This window comes from Habropoda laboriosa, unplaced genomic scaffold (genome assembly GCF_001263275.1).
Source record: "Habropoda laboriosa isolate 0110345459 unplaced genomic scaffold, ASM126327v1 scaffold648, whole genome shotgun sequence".
NCBI classification, from domain to species: Eukaryota; Metazoa; Arthropoda; class Insecta; order Hymenoptera; family Apidae; genus Habropoda; species Habropoda laboriosa.
In genome coordinates, this window is record NW_017100857.1 from 91,951 (window position 1) to 102,553 (window position 10,603).

The 10,603-nt window shown below is 32.9% G+C and overlaps 2 protein-coding genes across 2 annotated transcripts in view; one reads left to right on the forward strand and one right to left on the reverse strand.

Moving 5' to 3' along the window:
* The window catches only part of LOC108577455 (E3 ubiquitin-protein ligase TRIP12), a 13,440-nt gene extending 5,585 nt beyond the window's left edge, over positions 1 to 7,855 (forward strand). Inside the window, exons 5-25 of the mRNA XM_017940608.1 lie at positions 635 to 986; positions 1,080 to 1,267; positions 1,373 to 1,546; positions 1,636 to 2,012; positions 2,087 to 2,371; positions 2,440 to 2,820; positions 2,896 to 3,068; positions 3,151 to 3,325; positions 3,386 to 3,614; positions 3,714 to 3,954; positions 4,028 to 4,433; positions 4,535 to 4,723; positions 4,812 to 4,997; positions 5,063 to 5,254; positions 5,337 to 5,542; positions 5,621 to 6,043; positions 6,119 to 6,371; positions 6,444 to 6,689; positions 6,776 to 7,105; positions 7,193 to 7,511; positions 7,588 to 7,855. Coding sequence (XP_017796097.1) covers positions 635 to 986; positions 1,080 to 1,267; positions 1,373 to 1,546; positions 1,636 to 2,012; positions 2,087 to 2,371; positions 2,440 to 2,820; positions 2,896 to 3,068; positions 3,151 to 3,325; positions 3,386 to 3,614; positions 3,714 to 3,954; positions 4,028 to 4,433; positions 4,535 to 4,723; positions 4,812 to 4,997; positions 5,063 to 5,254; positions 5,337 to 5,542; positions 5,621 to 6,043; positions 6,119 to 6,371; positions 6,444 to 6,689; positions 6,776 to 7,105; positions 7,193 to 7,511; positions 7,588 to 7,784 — 5,522 coding nt within the window. The 3' untranslated portion in view covers positions 7,785 to 7,855. The remainder of the gene's footprint in view (positions 1 to 634; positions 987 to 1,079; positions 1,268 to 1,372; positions 1,547 to 1,635; positions 2,013 to 2,086; positions 2,372 to 2,439; positions 2,821 to 2,895; positions 3,069 to 3,150; positions 3,326 to 3,385; positions 3,615 to 3,713; positions 3,955 to 4,027; positions 4,434 to 4,534; positions 4,724 to 4,811; positions 4,998 to 5,062; positions 5,255 to 5,336; positions 5,543 to 5,620; positions 6,044 to 6,118; positions 6,372 to 6,443; positions 6,690 to 6,775; positions 7,106 to 7,192; positions 7,512 to 7,587) is intronic.
* Positions 7,856 to 9,656: 1,801 nt separating this feature from the next.
* LOC108577417 (transmembrane protein 256 homolog) overlaps positions 9,657 to 10,603 on the reverse strand; it is a 1,463-nt gene continuing 516 nt past the window's right edge. The window contains exons 2-4 of the mRNA XM_017940562.1: positions 10,321 to 10,468; positions 9,972 to 10,090; positions 9,657 to 9,898 (exon numbers count right to left, since the gene is read on the reverse strand). Coding sequence (XP_017796051.1) covers positions 9,755 to 9,898; positions 9,972 to 10,090; positions 10,321 to 10,468 — 411 coding nt within the window. The 3' untranslated portion in view covers positions 9,657 to 9,754. The remainder of the gene's footprint in view (positions 9,899 to 9,971; positions 10,091 to 10,320; positions 10,469 to 10,603) is intronic.

Sequence of the window (10,603 nt, forward strand, 5' to 3'; positions counted from 1 at the left end):
TGTTTTTACAAAAGTGGAATTTACTACAATATTCATTACTTATTATTTTTAATGCGTATAATCAACAATTATTTTTTGTTATTATGTTTATAAATGTAATATTATCATCAATTTGTGATATTATACATACTTTTTCATATCTCGTTTATATTGTTATAAAATTATTTAACAAAATTTATGAAATCATTTTTAAAAGTGTATAAAAGCATGTGTTGTACACCTATTTAGGTTTACTAAAGGAATATATTTCCATGAACATATGTAATATGAATATGTATGCAATAAACATGAATATGTGTAAAAACCAAAATACATGCTTGAATAGATTGTAGATTGCACTAAAAGCAATGTACATATTGTATTATAAATTCATAACATATTTATTATAAACTTTTAACTTGTGAAAATGCTTGATTTTTATAATTATGCACAGAAAACGATAGTATGTACAAAATTTATTTTGTGTGCACTAAAGCATTATATATGTATGTTAACTTCTCTCTCTTCCTTGTTACTCAAAGTGATATTGACCTTCGACAATAATGAAGTTTTAGAACATCTAAAAATCATTGCAAGTATTAAAGTCTTTATGTAGATATTGTAATAATAATGATGAAATGTTTCAATATTTTAGGGTCAAAATCTCACGGTGGTGCAACCTGCGCGAGTAGCAGTGCGAGTAGTCAAGTTTTGAGTGTGAAGTCCAGCATCAGAGTGGGTAACGCAGCCAGTAATACTGTGGAGAGCGGTGGGGGGGCGTTGGCACATGACGGGGCAGGCACTAGTGGCATCACAACAGCCACTGTCAATCCACCTGTGTCTGCCACCGCCACTGCCAACCCTACACACCCTCATCCTGCGCCCAAGCATATATTACGTTCTCGCGCAAAATTCTCCAGTGAGCAATCTAAAGAACTGTCAAGTAATAACAAAACAGGAAAGCATCATAAGAAAGACACTACAACAGGCACTTGTTCAAGCTCCAGGTAATTGAATTATTAGAAATGACAATTAGTTACATTTTGAGCACTGTCTTGTTAAATATTATCATGATTATAATATATATTCTGTTTGAATAGACATCGTTCTTCATCACGTGCAAGAAAAGCAGTGATAGAAGGAAACTCTGGAGGAACTGTAATGTCAGGTACTGAATCTGTAACTAATAGTGGCACTCCAACAATTGTTTCCTCAACAGTTCCTGGCAATCAATTAGTATCTACAACAGGTGAAGACGAATCAGCATCTACAGCTACATCTGCCACTGGTAAGTTCCTTCTAATGTGTTTATATTATAGCAGAATATTTGTTGCTTATTAATTATAAAATAACATTATTATTTTAATTTCTAAATTTCATTTGTACATTGAAGCAAGTGGAGGACCATCTGGAATGTCAGGTACTACTGGAGATAGTGAAAGTGATGATGGTGAAGTTGGAAGGCTACAAGCATTACTTGAAGCTAGAGGCTTACCTCCTCACTTATTTGGTACATTAGGACCACGTGTGCAACATTTATTAAACAGAAGCATGGGTGCAAGTTCTGGTATTACTCATTTGTCTCAAAATTCTATTTAAAAGCTATTATTTTTTTTTATTAAAACTATTACAGTTAAAATAATTTTATAATCTCAGCTGCTAAAGCACAACAGTTGCTGGCTGGTTTACAAGCTGTTGATGATGAAGGAGAACAGTTACAAGCTGTTATTGGAATGGGCGAAATTCTTGTCATGGGAAATGAAGATACATTAGCTGGCTTTCCCGTGAAACAAGTGGTTGCAGCGTTAATAAATCTACTTGGAATAGAACATAATTTTGTAATAATGACGCATGCGTGTCGGGCTCTCACTTACATGATGGAAGCTTTACCTCGTTCATCGACAGTAGTGGTTGATGCTGTTCCAGTGTTCTTACAAAAACTAGAATCTATTGAGTGTATGGATGTAGCAGAACAATGTTTAACAGCGTTGGCTATGCTTTCGCGAAGACATAGTAAAACTATTTTACATGCGGTATGTGCATTATTTATGTACTGTACAAAAATCTTAAACAAATACAATCGGTTATATGATTCATCAATTTTTAGGGAGGGGTATCAGCTTGTTTAAAATTTGTCGATTTTTTCAATATTACGGCACAGCGAGCTGCATTAACAATTACAGCAAATTGTTGCCAAAATCTTCATCCTGATGATTTTCACTTGGTAGCAGACAGTTTACCTTTATTAACAAGTAGACTGACAAATCAAGATAAGAAAAGTGTTGAATGCGTTTGCCAAGCATTTAGTCGTTTAGTTGACAGTTTTCAACACGATCCTGTAACTTTACATAAAATTATCAATGCAGAACTTCTTCAAAACTTACAACAGTTGGTAAGAGTAATATTTAGTCTTTAAAATATGTTAATAATTAATACTATATGTATTTTCTTATATTTCAGCTTATGATTACACCACCTGTTAACAGCATTGGTAATTTCATAACGGTATTGCGAATGCTCTCTGTGATATCAAATCGCTGCCCTGACTTGGCACAGCTGCTTCTGCAACAAAATATAGCTTTCACACTAAGTTATCTTTTAACCGGATCACTGGAAGTGAAAACAGAAGATGTAGAATTAGTGCCGCGATCTCCGCAAGAATGGTTTGAAATCACATGTTTGATCGAAGAACTTATGCCTCCGTTACCAACAGATGGCATATTTAGCGTAAATAGTTTACTTGAAAGGACCAGTAATCAGCAAGAAAATGTTCATTGGGAATGGCGTGATGAAAGACATTGCTGTCATCCATTTAGTACTATCGATTCTAGAATCATCGAGGTATTACAACTATTTTACTGAATTAAATGTTTGAAAAGATCAAGTACAGATAGTTCAATGCAAACGCTTTTTCAGACGGCATTTCGGAATGGTGAAGATGAGATTTGTCTTTCCTCTTTAGGACGAACTTATACGATAGATTTGACTGTGATGAAACAAATTAATGAAGATATTGGAGTAGCAAGAAGCATTTTCCGTAGAGTGAATACGCACCCTACAGAAGGCAAAAGTCCTACCTGTTCATCTAGGTAAAGATTTAACTTTTTTTTTTAATGAACTTTTCATTAGTTTTGGCTACTACAATTTTTATTACATTACAAATTCTTGTAGTATGGATGTTGTACCTCCAGTGATTGAAACAAACGAGTGGTTAGTTTCGTTTATTCGAACTTTATTCTCTGTATTATATGAAGTTTACAGCAGTTCTGCTGGTCCTGCTGTAAAATGTAAATGTCTTCGGGCTCTTTTACGTATGGTTTATTATGCTTCAACTGATTTACTTAAGGTAAGTATAAATAATACTGCAATTATATCCGTGAAATTGCCCATTTTTAATTTTTCATAGGATGTCTTAAAAAACCAAGTAGTATCGTCGCACATAGCGGGTATGCTGGCGTCCCAAGATTTACGAATTGTTATTGGAGCTTTGCAAATGGCAAGTATATTAATGAAAAGGCTACCGCAAGTGTTTGGAGTTCACTTTCATCGTGAGGGTGTGTTGCATCAAATACGTCAGCTAGCTGACCCTGAAGTACCTCTTGGTGTTTCACCACCTAAGTGTCCTTCTGGTACTGGTAATTTAATTAACTTGTATTTATAATTATATATACGTTGAAATATATTAGTATTGTATTATGAAATATTTTGTTATTTGTATTTTTTGTGACTTTTAGGTACATCATTACCAAGCCCACAGCCAGGTCCGTCTAATACGTCACTTTCTTCCACCACGATGTTTTCTTCTAGTAATGCCACATCTCCAATTGCCTCTCCATCAACGAATGGTAATATATTATTTGGTACAATCGCAACATGTCAGTTGAAACCAAACCTTTCTGCATCAATGGAAACGCATACTAGAAATGAATTAAACTCTACCGTAGATGATGTAACTACACCACAAAGTGCTCATTTGTAAGTATATAATAAAAAAAGGTTCTGAAAAAATTTTATTAACAGTATTATATTCAACTTCAAATTTTATTAGGAGAATCGGGGATGTCTTAAAAAGGAAACGACAAAACAAGAAGGGTCGTTTTCCAAGAATAGGCGGTACTACACCACAGCAAACTCAACAACCCGAATCACTTTTCACTGGTTTTGCTCCTAAAAATACTCGTTTCTTAGGAAATCTTAATCCTGCTAGATGGGGTCGAAAATCATCGTCTTCGAGTTCTACTAGCGATAAAAGGGATACAAGTTCATCGACAAGTTTGTCAAAGCCACCAAGTAATTCAAGTTTAACAGGAGGTAACCGAGATAAGGCTAAAGCATGGGTACGTGATCAAGCTGCACAATTCTTGACGCGATATCAAGATGATGCTCCCAGTACACATCCTGCAATGACAGTCCTTTCAAGACTTACTGCCGCCATCCAACGGTTACAATCAAATGTAAGTGTGCTACAATGAAAATATATTTAAAATTTGATACTGAAAACTTTTACATATTTATATCTTATTTGTTAAAATACTAATAGAAAATATATTCATAGGAATTGGATGAAATGTTATCAGCACTTACTGAATTACGAGATATAGTACTGGAAAGTGATATATCACCATTTGAAATGAATTATAGCGGTCTTATAAAAGCTCTGCTGAACTACCTCACTACTACAGATGCTCCGGGTAATCGTTATGATCGCCTTCGTATGTTTTGGAAATTGTTTGCAGAATCGACTGTAAGTAAAATTAATCATATTTGTCAGTGCGGTTTATGTTATAGATTTTCTTTGTGTAATTTTATTTTTATAAATATTCAATTTTTAGATGCAGCAGGGCAACAATATTACCAACCTTAATCCTGGAGCATTTGGTGCTCTAGTAACGAAATTAAATAGTTGTGTTGCACAGTTAGAACAATTTCCTGTTAAAGTACATGACTTGCCAGCAGGATCTGGTGCTGGTCGTGGAGGTACCAGTGCTCTTAAGTTCTTCAATACACATCAACTTAAGGTATGGTATATCTGTTCTTAAAATTTGTTTACAAATAATATTACTAATTTCTTATAATTTTATAGTGTAATCTCCAACGACATCCAGATTGTAACAATTTAAAACAATGGAAAGGAGGCACTGTTAAGATAGATCCTCTTGCATTAGTACAAGCAATTGAACGTTATTTAATGGTTCGTGGATATGGTAGAATACGAGAGGCGGAATCTCTGGTTAGCGACGATGATAATAGTGAAGACGATATAGACGATACTTTGGTAATATTTGTGTACATATACACAATATGTGTGTACTTTAAATACATAAGTAACTGCATTTTGAATGCATTCTAATTTATAGGCAGCGGTAGTTATAAGTCAAGGATCAGCAAAACATAAACTCCAATTCTTAATAGGAGATGAAGTGCTACCTTTTAATATGACTGTTTATCAAGCTGTTAGACAGTTTGGTTGTTCTGGAATAGATCATTCTGAAGCAGAAGCTGATGGTGAACCACCACTTGGCCATGATGCTGTATGGGTGCAAACTCACACAATTTATTACAGGTATTTTCTTTTTAATTTTCTTTTAACTAAAACAAAGATGATTAAGTAATACAATTTAAATAATTATGTTATAATTAGGCCTGTACCGGAAGAAGAGACTGCAACGTCGCCAAAACCAGGGTCAAGTTCACAGGGTAGTAGCCGCAAAGGCAAAGGAAAAAGTACAAAGATCAGTTCAAAACGAAAAGAGGATAGTTTATGGCTTGAAGGAACAGTCCCTCCACAACGATGTCCACTTGATCCTTACTTGTCACCCACCTTGCCATGTTCGGTTACCATTACTGATGCTTCTTTGGATGGTTTATGCCTATTACGTCTTTTACACGCACTAAATCGTCATTGGAGTGTACTATTTCCTCATTTGAAGAGTATAAGCTTACTTTCTCCACAAGATTTTATTAACAATAAAATAGCCGCAAAAGCGAGTCGACAGCTACAAGACCCTTTGGTGATCATGACTGGAAACTTACCTCTGTGGTTACAACAAATTGCTACAGTCTGGTAGGTATTGTAAAATTCACAGTAATTTATTAATATAAACTTCATTAAATGACTATATTTTGTAAATATCTACAGCCCATTCCTATTTCCATTTGAGACAAGACAACTATTACTTTATGCAACGTCATTTGATCGAGATAGAGCTTTACAACGTCTCTTAGACTCTGCACCAGAATTATCGGGATCAGATAGTCAAGAACGCGTCACTCCACGTTTAGAACGAAGGAAAAGAACTATCTCGAGAACTGATATTCTTAAACAAGCAGAACAAGTTATACAAGACTTAGCATCTAGCAAAGCCTTACTTGAAGTGCAATATGTCAATGAGGTTTATTTTTTACATTTTTTATATACTTTATTTTTATGCAATTTACAGTATTTCATAAACGTTGGTTTGTAGGTTGGCACTGGTCTAGGTCCAACATTGGAATTTTATGCTCTAGTCTCTCAGGAATTGCAACGTGCTGACCTTGATCTTTGGCATAGTAGCTCAAATCCTACTGATGCAGGATACGTCAATGCTCCACAAGGACTTTTCCCAATACCAATCCCTTGGAATACTAAAGTATCTCATCTTGCAAAACTCAAAACAAAATTTAAGTTCCTTGGAAAGTTTATGGCGAAAGCGATATATGATTCAAGAATGGTACTTATAACTTGTTACTTTGTTGATTGAATTAAAATATTTATAATGACATTCAAGCTATACTTACATGTATGTAATTTTTTCAGTTGGATTTACCATTCAGTTTAACTTTCTATCGGTGGCTATTGGGAGAAGAACATACACTAACATTAGGCGATTTAGCACATGTATGTCCTGATGTACATCGAACACTTAGTAGACTACAAGAAATTGTTAGGCAAAAAGAAGCAATCGAAAAAGATCAAATATTAAGACCACACGAAAAAATGCAACTAGTAGATTCGCTAAATTTAGACGGTTGTCCAATTTCGGATCTTGGCCTTGTTTTTGAATTACCAGGTTACGAGAACATCGAATTAAGGAAAGGTGGGAGCGATATACCTGTTACCATTTATAACTTGGATCAATACATCAAGGTATAAATTATTTGCTGTGACGACTGGAATAATACTGAATTGTTTTCTGTATCATTAACTTTATACTATTTAAAATTAATTTTCCAGTTGGTAGTACATTGGTTCTTGTACGAAGGCATCTTCAGACAAATGGAAGCATTTAGAGAAGGATTCGAGTCTGTATTCCCGCCATCGCAACTAAGACTATTCTTCCCTGAAGAACTCGAAGCTGTGTTTTGTGGACATGCACAAACAGGTGGACAGTGGGATGTGAAAACACTTTCAGAATGTTGTAGGACTGATCACGGTTACACTCCAGATTCTCGTGCTATTCGTTTTTTGTTTGAAGTAATGTCAAAATACAACAGTGAAGAGCAAAGGCAGTTCATTCAGTTCGTCACGGGTTCGCCGCGATTACCAGTTGGAGGTAAATGTTTAATATCTTATATTCCATATATTCATAGAATTGTGAAATATATATAAAATAAAATTTTATTTTGCAGGTTTTAAGAGTTTAACACCACCATTAACGATAGTGCGTAAAACATTTGACCCGTCTATGAAAACAGACGATTTCCTACCATCCGTAATGACCTGTGTTAATTACTTAAAACTCCCTGATTACACAACGTTAGAAATAATGCGGGAAAAGTTGCGAATAGCTGCACAAGAAGGACAACATTCATTCCACCTTTCCTAGAAACGGATGGAAAACCGGCGCGCCATTTGCTCTTTTGCTATCGCATTGTCCAGGTTGAAAAAAATTATTCAAACACCATTTAAAACATTTAAAAAAATAGCTGTGTTTTGTTCAAAACTCAGTAATCGTACATTTGCACTTTATACGAGCTTTTTTCGACGATACCTTTTTCTTGATTTTAGTAACAATTCATTTAAATAAATTCTAATTGGTTTGTTTATCTTTCTACTTATAAATTTGGATTGTGATATATTTTATCCAAAAAAAAAGTGCAAAGATGATATTAGCTCTACCGTATGAGTTTCCTCTTGTGGTATTATGAACCAGGTAGCGCGAGAGCAACCTTGTTCTAGGAAACTTATCTTTGATGTGTTACAATAATTAATAAAAGTTGTAAATATAGTTTAATATGCGCAAGTCTATATAAATACTTTATATAATAGTAACAAGAAAATGATATTGCTATGGAACTCTATACTAATTAAATATAATTTAGTCTGAGGGGACGTCTATTAGATATAAGTAAATTTTATATTAGTGGTGCATTTAGCATCGCCATAAATCGCCAATCTCATGCCTCACAATTTGCAATGAAATCACGAGTCAAGATCAGTAAAAAGAAATAAGCGCTAACGAAGTAGGTCATGTTTCATTACCATAAAAAAACAATAACTTCGAATATAATTGCGTGTTTACAACCATCGTTTTTATTTCGTAATCGATCTCTTGTGTTCGCTGCTTAATTTCCAGTGTGCGAGCACTGCGCGAATTGACGTGCAACACTCCTATATTTAAGTTTATTCGATGTATCACCAATTAAACTTATTTGATATTTTTATTCTAGGTAAGATAGTCCAATTAATACTTTACTTAGCTGTGTAATAATGCAGCCAGCATCGTCAGATCGAGTCACCGTAATGATACGTGAATCGAAGAAAATTCTTATATCCACTTATTTACAGGCAAAGTATCTATTTATGAAAAAATGTACGACAACTGTATAATACAAAATAGAATGGATATAAAGTCAGCGAAGCTGGTGTATCAAATGGATTATACAAGGTACATTACTTTCTTATATCTCTGTAGAAATGTGATTCTATACAAAAATTGTGAAAATATGAATTGATAAAAAGTAGAAGAAAAAAAAATAATACACTACTATTTGTTTTACATTTATATTGTGTACCATTGCTTGAAATGATGAATACATATATACATCACTTTTTGATTTTTAATTTTATATACATGGGAGTTAATCCGTAAATTAGCGATTACGTTAATTGATATTAAATAATCATGATTTTAAACTGATTTTTAAAATGAGATTAATAAGATTACTTTAAAGCTATGTTCCAACCTTGTATATTTTTTTAGTATTATATCATAAAGTTTGTTTAGTCACTACAAAATATTCTTACACTTCGTAATTTTACATATTTTACGATAAAACGTAAAACATGTTATACTTATATTTTTGCATTACATTTCTAATACGAGTAAGGACGAATTACAACTGGTAATGTATACACAATATAGAAAAACAAAAATCATTGATAGTGTGCAAGACGTGAAAACTTAGGAACACAACATACAATGTATAACGGTTTAGGATATGATCAAAACCTATATCAATAATATTATAAAAAAAAAGTTATATTTATATCAATTCATTAGTATAAACAAGTTTTACTTTTATTCAAATCATATTTTGTTTCTTTAACAGTTTTGAATAAATGAAAATACAAATGTGCTTGCCGGCGAAATATCTTTTTCTAATCAACAATATTTCGTAAGTGGCATGCATAATATTAAAAATGGTTTAAAATTATACGAAACTTATTTATTTTAAAGTTATAAAAGTTAATAGTTATTTTTGTACATACTGCAGTAATTACAAAATGCAACTTGGCTTCTAGGAGACCCGTTATTTTCGTCACGTATATCACATTCCCCTGTTTCTCAAAATTTTAAATACACATACTTAACCATCCCATTATGAAGCATACTCCACCTATTGGTGTTAGTTTGTTCCATTGGTTATCACCCGTAAATGCATAATAATAACAAGTTCCACAGAATAGTACTATTCCAGAAAGTAGGAATGCTCCAGACTAAATAATATAATAACAATAAGTATAATAATAAGTATAGCAAATATTAATATCTCATTAAAATTGAACATACCAAATAAGGTGTTCTACAAAGAGGTAATCCTAACATTGCTAACGTGTGGATGAAGTGATACCTGCTTGCAGTTTCAAATACTTGCTTTAGGTCTTGTTTGTTTTCCTCTGGATACTGTCCTAAAATCATAATAAATGAAAATTATTTTATACAAACATCTAGCTAATAAAATACAAAATTTGTTTCCTTGCAAATATAATTTAAGGAAAGTTTAAATAAAAAATAAATTTTTGTCAAATTATCTCAAATTTTTTTTTTTGTATGAATAGTAAAAATGTTTTGCAATATTTAAAAAATATTTTGCACATATATTATGTTGAACAGGTAAAAAAAATTCTTCTGATCTTACTATGAGAACCATAAGCACCAAGACTAACTGCTGTTGCACCACTTAAGGCAGCAATCTTAATAAATGGTCCTGAAGCTGCAGCTAATTTCCACAAGGGTACTGTCATTTTGGCTTCTGCTTTAGGTGCTAATATTAAATAATCCTTTGCCTACAAATAATTACAATTATCAAAGAAATAGTTATTTTTTTGTATAAATTAAAACATTTTGTTGGTATACATTAATAAATAAAGGTAAGTTTTTACCTAAATATTCACAAAATATTAAAATACACAATAAAGTTT